The sequence below is a fragment of the Hemiscyllium ocellatum genome, chromosome 26 (genome assembly GCF_020745735.1).
Source record: "Hemiscyllium ocellatum isolate sHemOce1 chromosome 26, sHemOce1.pat.X.cur, whole genome shotgun sequence".
NCBI classification, from domain to species: domain Eukaryota; kingdom Metazoa; phylum Chordata; class Chondrichthyes; order Orectolobiformes; family Hemiscylliidae; genus Hemiscyllium; species Hemiscyllium ocellatum.
Genome location: NC_083426.1, coordinates 20,661,674 through 20,685,172, shown reverse-complemented (window position 1 = coordinate 20,685,172; position 23,499 = coordinate 20,661,674). Strand labels below are relative to the sequence as shown.

Sequence of the window (23,499 nt, the reverse complement as noted above, 5' to 3'; positions counted from 1 at the left end):
TTTGTCATTTAAGGCAATTAACAGTAAGTTTCCAGAAGCAGGACACCAATCAGTAATTCACACAGACGTCAGAATAAAAGTGACAATAACTTATTCGTGGACCTTCTGCATCCCTGAAAATGCAACTGCAATCAGGGCAGTACAAATATATTTACAAAACATTCAAATAAACAATAGAATAATAATTTTTTAAACAAACAGTGTTCAAATCTAAATCACAATTTCCAGTGGACAGTTTTATAGAGCAACAGCAGCTGCACAGGTATCAAAAATGAAAACTAGCCTAAAGTTTTCATTAAAGTGCAATTGCCTAAAGGATAGAACATCTGGCATGAAAACTTTACTCCTTGATAAACCAAATAAGTTAAATTAAAACAAAATATTGCAGATGCGAGAAAATCTGAAAGAAAACAAGAAAATCTTGGAAATACTCCGCATGTCTGGCAGCATCTGTGATGTGAGCAGCAGTATTCACATTTCAGATCGCTGACAAACGTTAATAGTTACCTTTTCGCAGATGTTGCCAGAACTGCTGAGCATTTTCAACATTGTGTGTTGAAAATATCGACAGCTGCATCAATGTTGCTTTGTAATATCCGAGAAGGTAGATTCATCAGTTCATTTGCTCAGAAATGTGATGAACTGAAGTAGGATTTTGTTAGAAGTTTGCATCAAAATTGAATCTATTTAGAGTTTTGATCTGGGGGGGAGAGAAAGTATAGACAATTAGAAAAGATCTTAACATTAGTCAAACGTGAATACATGCAAGGTGATGAAACAATAACTGTATTAACAGATGGTTAAAAAAATCTAAAATATAGTAAGGAAACAAATCTTAAGCATTAACTGTACAGCTTTTCACAGATGTTGCCAGATTTCTGACTATTTTTAATCGTGTTCTTATTACTGAAATCGTTTGTTGCATAAACAGCATTTAATCATGGTTCGTAAAACCACAGCAACACTTAGCATTTTAAATTTAACTTCTTGTGTATGGAGAGATAATTTACAAAAATAACATTTGTTTGTATAATACTAGTAACATAATGTCACAATATGCTAAACTGGATCAAAGTAACATCCCAAAAATTAATCAAGTGAAATGAGGGGATCTGACCAAAAGGTTGGAAATAGGAAATAGTTTAGATAGGCATTTTAAAAAGAGGAAAGAAATGTAAAGAGATAAAGAGATTGAAGGAAGGAATTGTAGAGTTTAGACAGATATAGCCACAAATGGTGTAGCAAATAAAATCACAGATGCTCAAGGGGTCAACATTACAAACATATTTATCTCGGAGGATGTGGGCTGTAGGATGTTAGCTGGGAGTGAGGCCATGAACTTGAAACAAGGTGAGAGGGGAATGAGCTGCCAAAGGAACTGTTGGAGGTGGGACAATTACATCATTTAAAAGGCACCTGGATGTGTATATGAGTAGGAAAGATTTTTATCTGGACCAAATACTGGCAAATGGTTCGGATATCTGGTCAGCATGGACAAGTTGGACCAAATGGTCTGTTTAAGACCATAAGACATAGGAGCAGAAATTCAGCCCTTTGAGTCTGCTCCATCATTCAATCATAGCTGATAGGTTTCTTAAATCCTTTCTCCCGCTGTCTCCCTGTGACCCTTGATACTCAAGAACCAATCTCTCTCAGTCTTAAATATATCCAATCACCTGGCCTCCACAGCATTCTGTGGCAATTAATTTCATAGATTTACTACTCTCTGGCTGAAGAAGTTTCTCCTTATCTCTGTTCTAAAAGATCTTCCCTTTATTCTAAGGCTGTGCCATCAGGTCCTAGTCTTTCTTACCAATGGAAACATCTTCCCAATATCCACTCTGTCCAGGTCATTCAGTATTTTGTATGTTTCAGTTAGATCTCCCCACAACCTTCTCAACTCCAAGTAAATACCAGAGTCCTCAAAACTTCATCATATGTTAAGCTTTTCATTCCTGAGACCATTCTTGTGAACTTGTCCAAAGACGCTCCCAAGGCCAATACATCCTTCTGGAGATATGGGACCAAAACTGCGTATAGTACTTCAAATGTGGTCTGACCAGAGTGTTAAAGAGCTTTGGAAGTACATCCCTGCTTTTATGTTCAAGTCCTCTCAAAATAAATGGCATCAGTGCATTTGCCTTGTTCACTCCTGACTCAACCTGCACATTTACCTTGAGAATCCTGGACTAAAACCCCCAAGTCTCTGCACTTTAGACTTCTGAATTTTCTCCCCATTTAGAAAATAGTCCATGCCTCTACTTTCCTACCAAAGTGCATGACCTCACACTTTCTTAAGTTGTACTCCACCTGCTACTTTTTTGCCCACTCTCCTTTCCTGTCCAAATCCTTCTGCACCCACCCTGCTGCCTCAATCCTACCTATCCCTCTACCTATCTCTATATCATTTGCACACTTAGCCAGAATGTCCTCAATTCTTTCATCTAGAGTTTGCAGATGGAGCTTGAAGCCAATTAGTTGTGTTTTTAAGGTTTTAATTGTAGGAAATGTCTGCTTATGCAGCAGTAGATCTTAGACAAACATCTGACAATATGTGGATTAATCATGAGAGGTGGTGATGAGATTGAGCCTAGATGTCATCATCATACCTGGAAATTTCAAATGATGTCACTGAAGAGCAGCATGTCGATAAAGCGAAGGACAGAGCTAAGGGTAGATACTTCAGAAACAACAAGAGGTAATGGTGCATGAGTTTGAACAGAAACCATGGCAACTGATAGCCTGCCTGTGCTCAGATTGACAAGAATGAGACCAGACATTGTTTCTGTATACCTTTTGAAAATTATGAAAACTGCAGTTCACTTGTTAGACAAACAGCAGGAAAATAACATTGACCACCAAGTGCTTAAAAAGCATGGTGGAAACAGATTCAACAAAGGAAAGGAGACTTATACACTTAATGGTGATGTCCTAGGGAGTCTTGCTGAACAAAGAAACCTTGGAGTAAAGGTTCATAGCTCCTTGAAAGTAGAGTCGCAGGTAGATAAGGTAGTAAAGGCATTTGGCATACTTTCCTTTATCAGTCAGAGTATTGAGTAGAGGAGTCGGAGGTCATGTTGCAGCTGTACAGGACATTGGTTAGGCCAGCTTTGGAATATTGGGTGCAATTCTGGTCTCCTTGTATTGGAAAAATGTTGTGAAACATGAAAGGGTTCAAAAAAGATTTACAAGGAAGTTGCCAGGTTTGGAGGATTTGAGCTATGGGGAGATGTTGAATAGTCTGGGACTGTTTACCCTAGAGCTTCGGAGGTTGAGGGATGACCTCATAGAAGTTTATAAAATCATGAGGGGCATGGATAGGATAAATAGACAAGGTCTTCCCAGGTGCTGGCGAGTGCAAAACTAGAGGGCATGGGTTTAGGGTGAGAGGGGAAAGATATAAAAGAGAACTAAAGGGGCAACGTTTTCACGCAGAGAGTGGTACGTGCACGGAATGAGCTGCCAGAGAAAGTAGTGGAGGCTTGTACAATTGCAATGTTCAAAAGGCATCTACATGGGTATATGAATAGGAAGGGTTTGGAGGAATATGGGCCGGGTGCTGACGAATGGGACTAAATTACGTTGAGCTGTCTGATCCACATGGACTAGATTAGGTTTGGATATCTGGCCGACATAGATGAATTGGAAGAATTACTCAAAAAGAAATGTGTCACAACTATTATTTTATGTTCCTAGACTTAGCTATGCTGCGTCAGCAAAGTTGCTCTGGTGAATCAACATAATGCTTTTTTATTTTAATTGAATACATTGATTATGAAAGATTTAATTCTTTAAAAATTCATCTTTGGTGATATTTCTACTGGGCTTAGTCCCTTATCTCGCCATGACGCGGAAGGTTGAATCCCTCCAGTAATTAAACCGAACACCCAGAAAACCTCGCCTCACCTGTTAAAATGTAAGTAACAGAGTATTCCCAACTTCCACGATTTAAAAAAAAGTCAATTGATTTTTCTAACTCTAAGTGAACAAACAAAATTATTCACAAATCCAAAGTCCCCCTTTCTCTTAACTACTTACTATATAACTGTAAAAATTTGCTGTTCCAATTTACATTAACTTAATCTCAAAACCACACAGTCTCTGTCTTCTTCCGTGTCTTCACTCTTCTAGCTACTGATCTCCCTGGGTCATCTTCTTTCTTTTTACTGCGAGTATGTTTTACATGAAAAGGTGCCTTTAATAGAGAGTGCTTTCTAATTTCTTTGAGAGCAAGATGTTAGATTCGCAGTTAGCTCCTCACCAGTTTCTCTCTCTGCACCAGTGCAGGTCTGAGGGACCAAATGGCTACCCTGTTCCTATTTCCTATGGCCTTACTTTGGTTTTACATAAAGAAAAAAATGTAAATAAGGGCAAATTGTCATGCTAATAATAGGTTGGGTGTTAGCAGCTGATGCAAAAATCTATGTGAATCCATCGAGGAAAATATCTGGAAAACAGTAGTTTGGAAAAGGATAACTTTGGATCTTTATAAAAGTGCACAAGACCAAGTGGCACAGAAGGATCAAAGGGCCGCACCTGCATACACCTGCACCAATTTTCTGTATTTCGATAGTTGCTCTTAATTTTTAAATTCCAGTCTTAGCCCTGCTTTTCCCTCCCTCAACTGGAATCTTGAATTCAATTATTATGATCACCACTAACTTAAACTAACTTCATGCTAACAGTATTAATTAACCTTGACTTGTTAAACAGTTCAGGTCGTGTACAGTTTGCCCTGTCATGGTTCCAGAACATGCTCTTTTAAGAAACAATCTTAGATGTGATTTATTAATTCAACTCAGCTATCTTTACCTGCCTGATTTTACACTGAACATCTTTCTTGGTCCTGTTTATATTGTTGATACCTACATGCAAAATGACTGGAGCTCCCTTTCCCACTGTAAACTTCTTTCCTGCAGATGTCTCAAACATTGGCACTGAAAAGACAACACAACCTTCTGGATTTTCACAATTTCCTGCAAAAAGCAATGCCAACCAACCTGACAATACTGTTCTTTTCTGCCACATCACTACATCACCTTCTGCGCCATTACTTGAATGACATTCTGCAGCATGGTGCCATGATTAGTTGGCTCAATCACTACACTAGGAAGAACACACTTAGATTCTGAAGAAGGGTCACTGGACTCGAAACATTTGCTCTTTCTTTCCAGAGATGCTGCCAAACCTAAATTTCTCCAGCAATTTCGATTTTTATTTCAGAAGTTAGATTTTTGTAGTGTGTTCCCTAATCTTGATGAGACAAGGTGTTTCACAGTCAATGAAGCACTTTTATGAAGCATGTTCATCATATTTATTGAAGGAATCACAGGCAGTTGGCACATAGAACTATTCCAGAAACAGTAATGAGATGGCTATCTGGAAGTCTCTTTTAGTAAAGTTAGTTAAGGGATTAAAAATTGGCCAATTAACAGTATACTAGAATAATACTGAAAGCACTTAAAGCAGGATTACCTTCTATAATCATAAGTTCGACTTCATTAAAGATCATGCTGGGTCATCATGGTACTCATTAACATTGGCCTCCACTTGGTTTTCACTGGGTTGAGGGTTGATGTGAACCTTCTTACACATGGTACGCTGTCTGCAAAGACAAAAGATGTTAAACATAAATGAAAATTGAATATGTCATAATGTTGATAAATTTGTAAAATATAAGTATCATAAATACAGCATAATAAATAACTCAACTTTGAAATATCACAGTGACAACACATTCAAAGCGATTTCAAGCTTCATAACAGTACTTGGAAAATGCAGGCGAAGGAAACCAACCAAAAATGAAAACTATAGATAGACAAATCATTGCAAATCAATCATTTACATTTTCATAGGGGTTAAAAATTAAAATAGTTGGATTGAGCTTGTTGGGAAGAAAACCTGGGGTCAGTTGTTAACATACATATTAAATTTAATGAATGATTTCTATGAGAAAAGTAGATTTTTTTTTGGCAGGTTTCTCAAAAGGCAATTTTGTGGCAGTGAATCAAAAGCTAGGGAAAAAAAGAGCAAATCAATGGGAAATAGACTATGAAAAGATGTAAAAAAAACAAAGCAGGGTGTGTTTGTGGATTTCCAGAAGATACACAGTAGTCGTGACAATAAAAGTATCTTACCGTTTCTTATTATAAAAGGATAATCCAGCAGCACCACCAATTCCGACACAAATACCAATAATACAACTGACAACAATACCTGTCGTACCTTGAAGAGTACATAAAGTGTGTCAATGATTAAGCTTGCATTGTAGCTACTAAACTAGCTAATAGTGTCATTTTCTTTCTCAACTTCTGATATCTTCCTTAACTTCATTTACAAATAGTGATTGATGACAAATACAGATGCAACCATCTCAAAATTACTGATCACAGGTCATTCTACTATCATGCATATTTCATTAGTGCAAATTGGCTACAATGTGATTGATAAATTGTGGACATTGCTTGGATAACACAAACTTTCTACTGAACAGGTAGTGCGCTTTTCTATTAGCAAGTTCTGCAGTGAGAATTTCTATAGCGCGAGGTTGATGAGGAACACAACTGTCACATTACAGCAGAAGGACCTGTAGTGACATTAAGGGTGACTGCATTATATGATGCCAAGAGCATGATATAATGCTCATAAAGAATGCTTTCGAAAATATGGAACTGAATCTTGGCAAAGTTTTAACTTTGGGGAGCTTCATGGAGTTTACCCTTGAGAGGCCTAGCAAACATTCTTACTCAATTCTCCACTGCTCACTTAAAGATGCATCAATCCTTTGATATCATCCTCACACAGATGAACACAATTGGAAGAAATGTTTACCACTGCTGGGACCATCAGGCATTCATGCTAGAGGTGCCATATTTAAACCTTAGCTGTGCACATTATGCTTCACGGCAAGGATTGTTGTTCAGTTGGCTGCTGTACATTTGGAAAAGTCATGCCTGAGAGGGGCAATTTAGTATCTCACTGACAACAGGGGACTGGAGGTCCTAGTGGATAGACTGGGGGAAGAGATGGACCATTCTCCTTCCCCATGACTGCCAGAAGACAGCACATCACCATATCATACCAGCCTGGTCCAAAGCTGACACCTGGGCCGCTGTGGTATCAGCATTTCAGAAGGATCAGCAATGATGTTGAGCGAAGGTGAATGATGTAGTATGCTTCACAAGTTTGAGTGTCACCACCTTCTCTCTACTGACTCAGAGCATTCCCTCGAAGCTACATGGCTGCACAAGCACTCAGCAGCTCCAAGGTTTCAAGCACGTGATCAGCATCAGCATGCTGACTGCAGCATTGAATTCAGGTTGTGGTTGTCCCTGCTGTGTGCATGGACCCTGAAGGCTCAAACAAACAGGAAGAAAATTTGAGGGGAAGCTGCTATTCTGCTCTTATGTCTTCAATGGCACCCATCTCCCATTAAGGCTCATGACCAACCATTCTCAATATTGCATTCAGCATTATGCCTCAACAGGTCACACCCACCACATCCCTCCAAAATATTAAACCTCTTGCCCTCTGCAATTCCTCCTTAGTAACTTGGACCATTTTATAGCATTCCTGCACTAACATTAAAACTCATGCTATCCATTTTCAAATCACTCAATCCCTTTGCTACATCGAGGGATCAAAATGGCCCATAATAAGACTGAGATGGCAAAGACAGATGACTGATTAGACTTACAGTGTGGAAACAGGCCCTTCGGCCCAACAAGTCCACACCGACCCGCCGAAGCGCAACCCACCCATACCCCTACATTTACCCCTTACCTAACACTACGGGCAATTTAGCATGGCCAATTCACCTGACCCGCACATCTTTGGACTGTGGGAGGAAACCGGAGCACCCGGAGGAAACCCACGCAGACACGGGGAGAACGTGCAAACTCCACACAGTCAGTCGCCTGAGTCGGGAATTGAACCCGGGTCTACAGGCGCTGTGAGGCAGCAGTGCTAACCACCGTGCCACTGGCTGAAATTATCTCCTCATAGGGGGTGAAGTGACTAATCAATTACACTTGTGCAGGTAAGTTGAGATCTGCATGCTATGGCAACCTAGTAAGATTGTGATGTGCTGTGCTGATCCCCTATTACCACTACTCTGAACACATCCATAAGATGTTCAAGGTTCCACTCCTACTGCACAACTAATTCCCTCTTGTCTTTTGTAGGCATCAGCCATATCCCACACAGACTCTGCAGTCCCTATGGTCACCAGTTAATACCACACCTCTGAAGAAGGCTACACACATTGCATCAGTGAAGGTGTCTCCGGCAGCATGCACCAGCTGAAGTACTTTTACTTTAATAGGTACTTAACAGTCAGGAGCACATATATTTGGGAATTGTTCACAGCACGTAACAATGTAAAGGTCAATTTATGTTTATTTCATAGTGATTGCTCGGATAAATTTGGAATGATCAATGACAGTTCTGGGCACCACACTTCAGGAAAGACGTGCGATGAGTGAAAAGAGAGTGCAAGAGAAATTTATAAGAATGGTTTCAGGGATGAATCACTTCGGTTATGAAGAAAGATTAGAGAATTTGGGACTGTTTCCTTGAAAAAAAGGCAGAGTAAAGATTTGAAGGAAATTTTCGAAATCTTCAAGAGTCTGGACAGAGTGGAAAGGAAGAAACTGTACCCACCTGGAGCAGAATTAAGATCAAAATACATAGACTGAAAATACTTTGCAAAAAAAAAATGTGAGATGAGAAAAAAAAATGTTTCCATCCAACAAGCAGCTGCGGTACGGAATGCACTCCCTAGAAATGTGTGAAGCCATTGATGAATTCAAGAGGGCATTGAATAATTATTTAGGTTGAAACAATGTGCAAGACTAAGGGGAAAGATAAGAGACTGACATCAAGTCAGGTGGAAGTGAGGATTGCAGATGACACCAAGTCAGTGCAGACACAATGGATCGAATGGCCACCTTCTTTGTAACAATTCTGTCCTGGTCAATGCCTGAGAAGCACATGTAGAATTTTGTCACTGTGGATGCCTTTAATCTCAAATCTACAAGTGACTGATTAACACAACTGTAACTTTAAGAGCCTCAGATGAACCACAAATGGGGGCCATTCCTGGAGACAAATTGAAACGAATTTACTCCACTCACGCTGGGAATGCTAATGAACAATTGAAATCGGAAGGTGCGAAGCTTTCTAGATTATACTTGACAGAGTGAGTTCCAAATGCACCCTGTTTATCTAGGTGATCCTTTCCTCCACCACACTTTCATATTCCTCCCTGCTTTACAGTTCTTGTCGATTCCTTCATTTTAAGCCTCACATTCTCACACAACCTATTTATTTAACTGATCATCTGCCCAACTTATCCCAAGACCCAGCTGAGCTGCACAGCAATAACCAACAGCATGATGTACTGTCCTCCCAAGGTACTGGGGACCATTGTTGAGTGTCTCCTCTCCTGAAATATCCTGATCCCTGTCATGTTGTATCAATTTCCACTGCTTGTATTTAAAGTCACTCCCCTTCACATGATTATCCTCTACGTATTTAGTACGGTGACTCCAATCCTTATGCTTGACTTTGCCATTTCCCAAAATACTACTGGTCCTTGATAAGCACCTTTGACATTTAGTGTTTAAATCCCAGGACTGACCACAGACTGCAAAACACAGATCCTGACTGCACTAAGTGCTCATCTGACAGAGACCAAATCCTGGAGTGAAATCAGACAAAGCCTTTGACTGAGTGTGGCAACACCCTCTGGCTAATAACAGTCCCCCTTTGCTGGATTAATAAGTTACTCCTTTTGGACTTTCAGACATGACCACCTGGTTGAAGTGTGTGCAGTTTGTTTGCCATTCAAGTTGTTAGCAAACGCTGTAGGTGTGACACTGGAATAGCATTCTTCCGTACATCAACATATCTTGATTGATCAAAGCTGGAAAATATGACAAGTTGCCATGCTTGCTGTCTTCATGGAAAAAACAAGGTAACACAGAACTTCTGTCAGCCAGTGTATCCTGAATGAAGGAGCGTTGCACTACATGGCCGAGATATCTGATCATCCAAGCAGATGCAACGTGAGTGACAGTATAAATGTATGTGCACAGCGCAGAGCTGTGTTGTATTCCAATGCGTTAGATGGGCAAATACAAAAAAAACCTTGCAACATTGCTAAACTAAAAAGACACTCAAATAAGTGATAGAAATGGAAGCCTTATCTTACTAACTATAAGTCTCTCATCCATGGAAGACTCAAGGAGGTAATTTTAACAAAGCTGCTGGAATGTCATAATTTTAAGAATTTTAAACTGAATCCAACCTGAATCTGCTTATTTTCAGTCTTAACAATGGGAAACTGAGAAGCAGGAAACCAAGTCAATTCTGAGAAGACAGCTGTTTCATTTGAATAAGACTGTGTGCCACAAATGTTTTCTTTCTTTTAAAGTAACTGATTTAGCTGATCAGTGGCCCCAAGTCTCAGGAAAACTACCAGCTAAAGAGAAGCAAAGACTGTTGCATGGAAGGCGACAAATGCTTTTCCAGTGGTTTTTGCTGACCAGGAACAGAAGTAGTAATGCCCCCAGCACACTCACAAACAGGTAGGCTTTTATCCCTATGATCAGACTACCACCCATAATAAGTGGCATTAACCAGTCATTGCTCAATGACCTTGATCAGATGAGCCAATGGGGTGAGGAGTGGCAGATGGAATTTAATTTAGATAAATGTGAGGTGCTGTGTTTTGGAAAGGCAATCAGAGCAGGATTTATACATTTAATATTAAGGTCCTTGGGAATATTGTTGAACAGAGACCTTGGAGTACAGGTTCATAGTTCCTTGAAAGTGGAGTCGTAGGTGAATAGAATAGTGAAGGCGGCATTTGTACGCTTTCCTTTATTGGACAGAGCACTGAGTATAGGAGCTGGGAGGTATGTTGCGGTTGTACAGGAGATTGGTTAGGCCACTTTTAGAATATTATGTGCAATTCTGGTCTCCCTCCTATCGAAAGGATGTTATAAAACTCAAAAGGGTTCAGAAAAGATTTACAAGACTGTTGCCAGGGTTGGAGGATTTAAGCTATACAGAGAGACTGAATAGGTTGGAGTTGGAACACAGAAGCTGAGGCGTGACCTTATAGAGATTTATAAAATCATGAGGGGCATGGATAGGGTAAATAGACAAGGGCTTTTCTCTGGGGTGGCAGAGTCCAGAACTCGAGGGCAAAGGTTGAGGGTGAGAGGGGAGAAATTTAAAAGGGACATAAGGAGCAATGTTTTCATGCAGAGGGTGGTACTTGTATGGAATGAGCTGCCAGAGGAAGTGATGGAGACAGGTACAACTACAACATTTAAAAGGCATCTGGATGTGTATATGAATAGGAAAGGTTTGGAGGGATATGGGCCAACTGCTGGCAAAAGAGACTAGATTTGGGTGGAATATCTGATTGGAATGGACGAATTGGACTGAAAGGTCTGCTTCCATGCTGTACATCTCCATGACTCTAAGACCATGAATCTGAAAATATATTTGATGGTGTTAATTTCTACGAATGCCATTTAAAACTACAATTTAATATTCAATTGTGATCCATGGCTTATAAAACATCTGCGAACGCTCAAAAACCACAACATGTGGCAATAAAAATTTATAAAACACTTGTATTGTACAATTCTTCTTACCAAGTCCTCCTTCATCTTCTACTGTAGGATTAAAGAAAAAGATTAAATCTATCATATGCAGGTAATTGCCTTCTAATATATGCAATGTTTATATGGCAAATCTGTTATCATTAAAATAAGATTTCATCTCCTCTATCGGGTAGAATGGATAGTGGAGTTATAGGCAGGTTTCTAGTTTAACTGCACTATTTAAATTGGGTAAGAACAAACTTTTTACACACTGCCACTGGCTGGAGTGTTGGTACGCTGTTTACTCTTTATATACCCTGATCACTGCATTGGTAATGGTAAAATAGCACTTGTGATTCTGTACATAATAAATATACACAATTATATATGTTAGACTGAAGTTTTATGTATAACTAGTTAATGACCCAGATACGTTGTTGCTTCTTCAAAACACAAAGGACGATATTCATAATCACATCTCTACTCACTCTACTACCTTCCAAAGTCATGTCAAGTGTTGCAGATCTAAATATGCCAAGTATTTCATTAAAATAAATATCTAGTAAATCATTGCATGCTAATTATTTGAGACAAATTTTCCTGGGCTGTGATTATTCTCATGAAGAATAGGCAAAAAAAAAAATTCAAGGAAATTCCTAACTAGTAATTAGCCACATTAAATATCCAATTAATGGTAGATTTATGCAAATAATGCAGTGTGATTTGACTCTTACAATAACTCATTTTAAAAAAAAGAAATCAGTTTTAATACCATGAAGAACAAAATCAGTGAATCCTAGGCAGCTGCCTCTTATATACTTGGCCCAATCTCATCACAGGAAAAAGTGAGGACTACAGATGCTGGAGATCAGAATTGCACAATATTGTATTGGAAAAGCACAGCCAGACTGGCAGCATCCAAGGAGCAGGAGAGTCAACGTACCGAGCAGAAATCCTTCATCAGGAATTGAGGGATGGACCAAAGGGGCTGAGAGATAATTGGAAGGAGGGTGGGAGTGGGGGCAAGGTAGCAGGTTATGCAAACGGTGGATGATGGTGGGGATGAAGGTGATAGGTCAGAGAGGCGGATGGAGTGGATAGTTTGGAAGGAAAAATGGACAGGCAGGACAGTTCAAGAGGGGTGCCGAGCTGGAAGGTTGGATCTGACGTAAGGTGGGAGGGGTGGGGGGTGCAATTAGGAAACTAGTGAAATGCACATTGATCCCATGTAGTTGGAGGGTCCTAAGGTGGAAGATGAGGTGTTCTTCCTCCAGGCATCGGGTGGCGAGAGTTTGGCGGGTGGAGGAGGCCCAGGACTTGCAAGTCCTTGGCTGAGTGGGAGGGGAAGTTGAAGTGTTTGGCCACAGGTGGTAGGGTTTTTCAGTGTGGGTGTCCAAGACGTTCTCTGAAATGTTCTGCAAATTGTGTCTTATCTCCCCAATGTAGAGGAAACCACATCGAGAGCAACGGACACAGTAGATGATGTGTGTGGAAGTACAGGTAAATTTCTGTCAGATGTGGAAGGATCCTTTGGGGGCTCGGACTGAGGTGAGGGGGAGGTGTGGGCACAGGTTTTGCACTTTTGGCAAAGGAAGGTGCAGGGTGGGTTGCTGGAGGGAATGGTCTTTCTGGAACGCAGATAGGGGTGGGGAGGAAATATATGGGAAGGTGGTGGGGTCTATTTGCAAGTACTGGAATTGGCAAAGAATGATGTGATATATCTGGAGATTGGTGGGATGTATCGGGTTCTTTTTTGTTGGGGGGGGGTAGGTATCTGTCCTTGTACTTATTGGAGGGGTGGGGCTCAAGGGTGGAGGTGCAGTAAGTGGAAGAGATACATGGAGGGCATCGTTGATCACGTGGGAGGGGAAATTGCAGTCTTTGAAGAAGGAGGCCATATGGGATGTTCTATGATGGAAATGGTGCTCCTGAGAGCAGATGTGGTGGAGGCAGAGGAGTTGGGAATAAGGTATAGTGCATTTTTACAGGAGGCAAGGTGGGAGGAGGTGTAGTCCAGGTAGCTGTAGGAGTTGGTAGGTTTGTAGTGGATGCCAATATTGAGTCGGTCACTGAAAATGGAGTTGGAGAGGTCCAGGAAGGGGAGGGAGGTGGCCGAGATGGTCCAGGTGAACTTGTGGTCGGGATGAAAGATGTTCGTGAAGTTGATGAACTGTTCAACCTTCTCATGAGAGCATGAGGTGCTGCCGGTACAGTCACTGATGTAGCGGAGGAAAAGGTAGGGAATAGTGGTGGTGTAGATGCGGAAGATGGACTTTTCCACATACCTTACAATGAGGCAGGCATAGCTGGGGCCCATGCAGGTGCCGATGGCTACCCCTTTGGTCTGGAGGAAGTGGGAGGATTCAATGGAGAAATTGTTGAGGGTGAGGACTAGTTCAGTCAATCAAATGAGTATGTCAGTGGAAGGATGCTGGTTGGGTCAGAGGGTTTGGGGGCCTTTGTCATGGCGAATGGATGTGTACAGGGACTGGATGCCCCTGGTGAAGATGAGGCATTGGGGGCCGGAGAAACAAAAGTCATGGAGGAGATGGAGGGTTTGGGTGGTGTCCCAATCTCTCTTAGTGTTCACTAACAGTGAAAGCAACAGAAGTAAACATTAATAATCTTAAGAGATACAATATTTTCTCCCCAGATGACAACAAAATGGTAGCTGATGTCGTTCTACATAGAAAATTTCTAATGCAACATTCCCATACCTACAGAGACACCTTTACCAGGCTATGATAACCATAAATTGTGTTCCAGGTCAATTCAGGAAGAGACTCAGCTCTAAAGTTTGAGGGATTTATTCAAGGACCATGGAACGATTAATCAATCAAACCATCTTTCCTTCTTACACTCCTGAAACGACTGAAGAAGTGACTAAGCTCACTTTTTGATGGTTGTAGTGTCATTCTTATTTGATTTTTAAGATGACACGGAAATGATCAAAATATATTGACAATTTTATTAGTAATAGAGAGCCGGAACTGCTGCCCAGAGAGTGACATTAAATAGCAAAGTAGTGAATTTGACATGCAGCCCTCTAACTATATTGAAAAAGACTCCTTCCTACCATTCAAGCTAGCAGAAGAAATGTTGCCACATTTTGCAATATAGTTACACTTAGTAATATAGTTTGCCATTTAATATCACTCTCTGGGCAGCAGTTACAGCTCTCTATTAGTAAAGCTTGCTTATAGCTGATCAAAAATACCCAGGTCTGGTGGTGATGGGGTAGGAGTGAGAAAGAGAGAGAACTGCACTTTTATTAATTGAAAAAAACTATCTCACAGTACCGATGGTTGCAGGGGGCTTCTCCTTGGTCTCTCCAATTTTACGAGTCTGGGGCATTTTTGATTCTAAGGGTAGAAACAAAACTACAAGAATCAAACAACAGGCATGGTATTCACATTCAGATCATGTAAATATTAATACCTAAATATTAAGGATACCACTACATAATAACACATACATGTTTACTACATAATAAAATTGACACTGACAAATTTTCAATCATTACAAAAACTAATTTGTTGACAATATTTAAAATGTATTTAATCATCATGATAAAAAGTCAAGAATCAGAATTTTTAAATTTATAGAACATCTCTTCTTGGTACTTGCTTTGTCTGTCCATTTTTTTAAAATTCCAGCGTCACTTCCTTATTGCTAGACTGTATAAAATGAATGACTTCAATGATTTAAATGTTTTTGCTAAGCATTGAGAATATTTGGACTTGTGCTGACAAATGGCAATTAATATTTCAGCCACTCAAGTGTCTGGCAATGACCATCGCCAATAAGACAGAATCTAATAATCACTCCATGACATTCTCTGGTACTGCCATCACTGAATAGCACACTATGCCTATATTCTGCCATTTGCCAGAATCTGAACTGGACTAGTCAAATGAGTAAAAACAATGACTGCAGATGCTGGGGAAACCAGATTCTGGATCAGTGGTGCTGGAAGAGCACAGCAGTTCAGGCAGCATCCAAAGTGCAGCGAAATTGACGGTTCGGGCAAAAGCCCTTCATCAGGAATAAAGGCAGTGAGCCTGAAGCGTGGAGAGATACGCTAGAGGAGGGTGGGGGTGGGGAGAAAGTAGCATAGAGTACAATGGGTGAGTGGGGGAGGGGATGAAGGTGATAGGTCAGGGAGGAGAGGGTGGAGTGGATAGGTGGAAAAGGAGCTAAGCAGGTAGGACAAGTCTGGACAAGTCATGGAGGCAGTGCTGAGCTGGAAATTTGGAACTGGGGTGAGGTGGAGGAAGGGGAAATGAGGAAACTGTTGAAGTCCACATTGATGTCCTGGGGTTGAAGTGTTCCGAGGCGGAAGATGAGGCGTTCTTCCTCCAGACGTCTGGTGGTGAGGGAGCGGCGGTGAAGGAGGCCCAGGACCTCCATGTCCTCGGCAGAGTGGGAGGGGGAGTTGAAATGTTGGGCCACGGGGCTGTGTGGTTGATTGGTGTGGGTGAACCAGAGATGTTCCCTAAAGCGCTCTGCTAGGAGGCGCCCAGTCTCCCCTATGTAGAGGAGACCGCATCGGGAGCAACAAATATAATAAATGATATTAGTGGATATGCAGGTAAAACTTTGATGAATGTGGAAGGCTCCTTTAGGGCCTTGGATACAGGTGAGGGAGGAGGTGTGGGCACAGGTTTTACAGTTCCTGCAGTGGCAGGGGCAAGTGCCAGGATGGGAGGGTGGGTTGTAAGGGGGCGTGGACCTGACCAGGTAGTCACAGAGGGAACGGTCTTTACGGAAGGCGGAAAGGGATGGGGAGGGAAATATATCCCTGGTGGTGGGGTCTTTTTGGAGGTGGCGGAAATTTCGGTGGATGATTTGGTTTATGTGAAGGTTTGTAGGGTGGAAGGTGAGCACCAGGGGCGTTCTGTCCTTGTTACGGTTGGAGGGGTGGGGTCTGAGGACGGAGGTGCGGAATGTGGACGAGATGCGTTGGAGGGCATCTTTAACCACGTGCGAAGGGAAATTGCAGTCTCTAAAGAAGGCGGCCATCTGGTGTGTTCTGTGGTGGAACTGGTCCTCCTGGGAGCAGATACAGCGGAGGCGGAGGAATTGAGAATACGGGATGGCATTTTTTGCAAGAGATAGGGTGGGAAGAGGTATAATCAAGGTAGCTGTGGGAGTCGGTGGGTTTATAAAAAATGTCAGTGTCAAGTCGGTCGTCATTAATGGAGATGGAGAGGTCCAGGAAGGGGAGGGAGGTGTCAGAGATGGTCCAGGTAAATTTAAGGTCAGGGTGGAAGTTGATGAATTGCTCAACTTCCTCGCGGGAGCATGAGGTGGCGCCAATGCAGTCATCAATGTAGCGGAGGAAGAGGTGGGGTGTGGTGCCGGTGTAATTATGGAAGATCAACTGTTCTACCTAGCCAACAAACAGACAGGCATAGCTGGGGCCCATATGTGTGCCCATGGCTAACCCTTTGGTCTGGAGGAAGTGGGAGGATTCAAAGGAGAAATTGTTAAGGGTGAGGACCAGTTCGGCCAAACGAATGAGAGTGTTGGTGGAAGGGTACTGTTGGGAACGTCTGGAGAGGAAAAAATGGAGGGCTTGGAGGCCCTGGTCATGGTGGATGGAGGTGTAGAGGGATTGGATATCCAAGGTGAAGATGACGCGTTGGGGGCTGGGGAAACGGAAGTCTTGGAGGAGGTGGAGGGTGTGGGTGGTGTCTCGAACGTATGTGGGAAGTTCCTGGACTAGGGGGGATAGAACAGTGTCGAGGTAGGTAGAGATGAGTTCAGTGGGGCAGAAGCATGCTGAGACAATGGGTCGGCCAGGGTGGTCAGGTTTGTGGATCTTGGGAAGGAGGTAGAACCGGGCAGTGCGGGGTTCCCGGACTATGAGGTTGGAAGCTGTGGGTGGGAGATCTCCTGAGGTGATGAGGTTCTATATGGTCTGGGAGATGATGGTTTGGTGATGGAGTCATGGTCGAGAGGGGAGTAGGAAGAGGTGCCCTCGAGTTGGCGTTTGGCTTCAGCGGTGTAGAGGTCAGTGCGCCAGACTACCACTGCGCCCCCTTTATCCGCTGGCTTAATGATGAGGTTGGGATTGGAGCAGAGGGATTGGAGGGCTGCGCGTTGTGAGGGTGAGAGGTTGGAGTGGGGATGTGGGTAGACATTGAGGCGGTTAATGTCCCAGAGGCAGTTGGAAATGAAGAGGTCGAGGGCAGGTAACAGACCAGCGCGGGGTGTACAGGTGGATGCAGTGTGTTGGAGGTGGGCGAAGGGGTCCTCGGAAGGTGGGCGGGAGTCCTGATTGTGAAAGTAAGCTCGAAGGCGGAGGCAACGGAAGAATTGTTCGACATCATGGCGTGTATTAAATTCATTGATGCGTGGATGGAAGGGGATGAAGGTGAGTCCTTTGCTGAGGACTGATCGTTCGTCCTCAGTGAGGGGAAGGTCTAAAGGGATGGTGAAAACTCGGCAGGGCTGGGAGCTGGGATCTGGTGTGGGTGTGGAGCTGGGAGTGGGGTCGAAGCCAGTAACTGGAGTGGGTGTGATGGTGGGGGGAATGGGGGTGGAGACATGAGCAGGGGTAGTGTTCCCCTCGGGGTTCTGGGGGGGGTGGGGATAGTGACAATGGGGTCTGTGGGGGGGGCGTGTCAGCAGATTGCAGGTGAGTAGTGCTGGTGGGGGCGGAAGTGGTGGTGACCACGGCAGTAGGGGTGGCGGAAGTCATTCCCTCTCCTCCCTGACCTATCAACTTCATCCCCTCCCCCACTCACCCACTGTTCTCTATACTACTTTCTCCCCACCCCTGCCCTCCTCTAGCTTATCTCTCCACGCTTCAGGCTCACTGCCTTTATTCCTGACGAAGGGCTTTTGCCCGAAACGTTGATTTCGCTGCACTTTGGATGCTGCCTGAACTGCTGCGCTGTTCCAGCACCACTGATCCAGAATCTAGTCATATGAGTAGTGAAAAATCAGAAATGTGTGTTGCCTCCCTGGTGCCAGGACCAAGAATGTCTCAGATAGGGTGCAGAATATTCTCAAGGGGGAAGAGGGTCCAGCAGGAGGTCATTATCCATATTGGAACCAATGACATGAGAAGGAAAAAGGATGAGATTCTGAAGGGAGAATATAGAGAGTTAAGCAGGAATTTTAAAAGGAGGTCCTCAAAAATAGTAATATCTGGATTACTGCCAGTGCTGCAAGCTAGTGAGGGTAGGAAAAGGATGATAGAATGAATGCATGGCTGAGGAGCTGGTCTAAGGGAGAAGAATTCACATTTTTGTATCATTGGAATCTGTTCTGGGGTAGAAGTGACCTATACAAACACGGATTGCAACTGAATTGGAAGGGGACTAACATACTGGCAGGGAGATTTGTTAGAGCTGCTCAGGATGACTTAAACTAGTAAGGTGGGGGGAACCCAAGGAGATAGTAAGGAAAGAGACTGGTACAATTGAGAAAAGAAGCAAGTCAAACAGTCAGGATAGGCAGGGTCAAAAGCAGAGAACAAGGTAGGACTGATAAATTAAACTGCATTGATTTCAACGCAAGAGGCCTGACAGGGAAGGTAGATGAACTCAGGGCATGGTTACAGTGTGGAAACAGGCCCTTCGGCCCAACAAATCCACACCGACCCGCCGAAGCGAAACCCACCCATACCCCTACATTTACCCCTTACCTAACACTACGGGCAATTTAGCATGGCCAATTCACCTGACCCGCACATCTTTGGACTGTGGGAGGAAACCGGAGCACCCGGAGGAAACCCACGCAGACACGGGGAGAACGTGCAAACTCCACACAGTCAGTCACCTGAGTCGGGAATTGAACCCGGGTCTCAGGCGCTGTGAGGCAGCAGTGCTATCTTGGAATATCTTGGCAATTACTGAAATGTGGCTCAGGGATGGCCAGGACTGGCAGTTTAATGTTCCAGGATACAAATGCGACAGGAAGGACAGAAAGGGAGGCAAGAGAGGAGGAGGAGTAGCATTTTTGATACGGAAATGGCATTAAAGCTGTACTGAGGGAGGATATTCCTGGAAATACATCCAGAGAAGTTATTTGGGTTGAATGGAGAAATAGGAAAAGGATGATCACCTCATTGGGTTTGTATTATAGACCCTCTAATAGTCAGAGGGAAATTGAGAAACAAATTTGTAAGGAGATCTCTGTTATATTTAAAAATAATAGGGTGATTATGGTCGGGGATTTTAACTTTGCAAACATAAACTGTCATAGTGTTCAGGGTTTAGATGAAGGGGAATTTGTTAAGTGTGTACAAGAATATTTTCTGATTCAGTTAGTGGATGTACCTACTACGAAGGTGCAAAACGTGACCTACTCTTGGGAAATAAGTCAGGGCAGGTGACTGAGGTGTCAGTGGGGGAGCCCTTTGCGGCCAGCGACCATAGTTCTATTAGTTTTAAAACAGTGATGGAAAAGGTTAGACCAGATCTAAAACCTGAAGTTCTAAATTGGAGGAGGCTAATTATGACAGTATTGGGCAAGAATTTTCAAAAGCTAATTGGCGGCAAATATTCACAGGTAAAGAGACAGCTGGAAAATAGGAAGCCTTCAGAAATGAGATAATGAGAGTCCAGAGACTATATATTCCTGTTAGGGTGAAAGGGAAGGCTAGTTGGTGCAGTGAATACTGATGACTAAAGAAATTGAGGGCTTGGTTAAGAAAAAGAAGGAAGCATATGTCAGGTCTAGACAAGACCGATCCGAATGAATCCTTAGAAGAGTATAAAGGAAGTAGGACTTTACTTAAGAGGGAAATCAGGAGGGCAAAAAGGGGACATGAGTTAGCTTTGGCAAATAGAGTTAAGGAGAATCCAAAGGGTTTTTACAAATACATTAAGGAAAAAGGGTAACTAGGGAGAGAATAGGGCCCCTCAAAGATCATCAAGGTGGCCTTGTGTGGAGCAGCATGAGATGAGGGAGATACTAAACGAGTATTTTGCATCACTGTTTACTGTGGAAAAGAACATGGGAGATAAAGAATACAGGGAAATAGATGGTAACATCTTGAAAAATGTCCATATTACAGAGGAGAAAGTGCTGGATGTTTTGAAACAAATAAAAGTGGCTAAATCGCCAGGACCTGATCAGGTGTATCCTAGAACACTGTGCGAAGCTAGGAAACTGATTACTGTGCCTCTTGCTGATATATTTGTATCACCAACAATCACAGGTGAGGTGCCAGAAGACTGGAGGTTGGCTAATGTTGTGCCACTATTTAAGAAGTGTGGTCAGGATAAGCCAGGGAACTATAGACCAGTGAGCCTGATGTTGGTGATGGGCAACTTGTTGGAGGAATCCTAAGGGACAGGATGAACATGTATCTAGAAAGACTGATTAGGGATAGTCAACATGGCTTTGTGCATGGGAAACCATATCTCACAAACTTGATTGAGTTTTTTGAAGTAGTAACAAAGAGGATTGAGGAGGGAAGAGTGGTAGATGTGATCTATATGGACTTCCATCAGGCATTCCCCAAGGTTCCCCAATTGAGACTAGTTAGCAAGGTTAGATCTCATGAAATACAGGGAGAACATTTGGATACAAAACTGGCTCAAAAGTAGAAGACAGAGGGTAGTGGTGGAGGGCTGTTTTACAGACTGGAGTCCTGTGACCAGTGGAGTGCCATAAGGATCGGTGCTGGGTCCACTACTTTGTCATTTGTATGAATGATTTGGAAGAAGAGGTATAGTTAGTAAATTTGCAGATGACACCAAACTTGGAGGTGTAGTGGACAGCAAAGAAGGTTACCTCAGACTACAATGGGATCTTGATCAAATGGGCCAATGGGCTGAGAAATGGCAGATGGAGTTTTATTTAGGTAAATGTGAGGTGCTGCATTTTGGGAAAGCAAATCTTAGCAAGGCTTATACACTTAATGGTAAGATCCCAGGGAGTGTTGCTGAACAAAGAGACCTTGGAGTACAGATTCATTGCTCCTTGAAAGTACAGCCACAGGTAGATAGGATAGTAAAGAAGGCGTTTGGTATGCTTTCCTTTACTGGTCAGAGTATTGAGTATAGGAGTTGAGAGGTCATGTTGTGGCTATACAGGACATTGGTTAAGCCACTTTGGAATATTGGATGCAATTCTGGTCTCCTTCCTATTGCAAGGGTGTTGCAAAATTTGAAAGGGTTCAGAAAAGATTTACAAGGATGTTGCCAGGGTTGGAGGATTTGAGTTATAGGCAGAGGTTGAATAGGCTGGGGCTATTTTCCTTAGAGTGCCGGAGGCTGAGGGGTGACCATACTGAGGTTTATAAAATCATGAGGGGCATGAATAGGATAAATAGACAAAATCTCTTCCCTGGGATGGGGGAGTCCAGAACTAGAGGGCATTTGTTTAGGTTGAGAGGGTAAATATATAAAAAAGACTTAAGGGGCAACTTTTTCACTCAGAGGGTGGTACGTGTATGGATTAAGCTACGAGAGAAAGTGGTGGAGGCTAGGACAATTTAAAAGGCATCTGGATGGGAATATGAATTGGAGGGATGAGCCAGGTGCTAGCAGGTGGGACTAGATTGGGTCGGATATCTGGTCGGCATGAACGAGTTGGATCGAAGGGTCTGTACACCTCTAATGACAGCTCACCTTCTGACTGTCTGCTCACCTTGCCAGCAATGCCTTCATCCTAAGTTTTAGTATCAAGTTCTAAGATCAAGTTAATTTGAATCAAGTCCTCTTGATACTAGGGTCAATGTCTCGTCACAAAATGAAAGAAAACACTGCACATCTTTGGCTACCAAGTGCCTATTTAAAATCCACATTTGACAAATTGCAATCAATTTTAGGCCAAGAATATTTTGATGCTATTGGACTACTATTTGTAATCTCCACAAGTAGTAATGACACATAGATTATAACATCACCTTCTTTACCTCTCATCTCATTTATGCGCTGCTTGACAATTTTCCAGAGCACATTGAAGTAGCTTGTTGATATAATTATCTCCGAGGAGTACTTTTTTCTACACAAGTACACCCTTCACCCCTGTACTTAATGCATATTGTCTCAGAGCATCAAATTTAAAATTATCTTCATATTTAAATCACAGCCTCGGCTCAGTACTCACTATCTCTAATTGTTGCCAACCATATAACCTTCTGAATAGTCTGCACATCTTCAACTTTGGCTTTTTTTGCAATCCCTAGAATTCAGTCATCAAGGCTCTAAGACCTTTGTAAGTCCCTCCCTGACCCTATACCATTCCATTTACTTTTTAAGATCATCCTTAAACCCTAACTCTGACAAAATTGTCATGGCTATGAATATCTTCATCCTGGCCTCAATTGGATTTGGTACTAAGTATGAGGCAGATGAATCAATCTTAAAACACGAGGAACTGTAGGAATCCAAACATGAATACTGATCAGTGAAGGTAGGCTTCCGTTACGCTCAAGGTCTCTACTAATTAGCAGAGGGGGAATTGAAGTACAATACAACTTATCATCTTAAGAAATGCTACTCTTCTCAAGTCTTACCAAACCCACTGCCAGGATTAAGTGACATGTTTTATGCATTTGTAACTTGGAGGTGGTATTTGTGCAAAATCTTAGAAAACAAACAAGATATAAAACATAGAAGATGACAAAATAGCCTGATGCTCATGGCTGCAATGCTCACCATCCAAGATGGTGTTACCAGAAACCTTTTCCAGTTTAAGGCTTGGTAATCATCACAACCTATGGCAGCCAGAGGGTTGGGTGCAGAGGTTAAACTTCAAATCGAAAACACCTACCTTTTCACTGGGATTTTCAGGACAGGCATCAAGCTTCTTAAATCAACAGTTAGATCATATCCACAATTCAGAAGAGCAAGGATTTAAAAGAAACAAAAGAAGAAATTGCTGGAAAAACTCAGGAGGTCTGGCAGCCTCTCTG

The 23,499-nt window shown here is 42.5% G+C and overlaps 1 protein-coding gene across 3 annotated transcripts in view; it reads right to left on the bottom strand.

Moving 5' to 3' along the window:
- Positions 1–562: 562 nt before the first annotated feature.
- LOC132828227 (membrane cofactor protein-like) overlaps positions 563–23,499 on the bottom strand; it is a 61,212-nt gene continuing 38,275 nt past the window's right edge. The window contains exons 10-14 of one of the 3 annotated variants that reach the window (XM_060845181.1): positions 14,918–14,980; positions 11,670–11,690; positions 6,138–6,225; positions 5,476–5,605; positions 563–700 (exon numbers count right to left, since the gene is read on the bottom strand). In XM_060845181.1, coding sequence (XP_060701164.1) covers positions 5,509–5,605; positions 6,138–6,225; positions 11,670–11,690; positions 14,918–14,980 — 269 coding nt within the window. In that variant the 3' untranslated portion in view covers positions 563–700; positions 5,476–5,508. The remainder of the gene's footprint in view (positions 701–5,475; positions 5,606–6,137; positions 6,226–11,669; positions 11,691–14,917; positions 14,981–23,499) is intronic. The other 2 variants (XM_060845182.1, XM_060845183.1) reach the window with 2 other exon arrangements.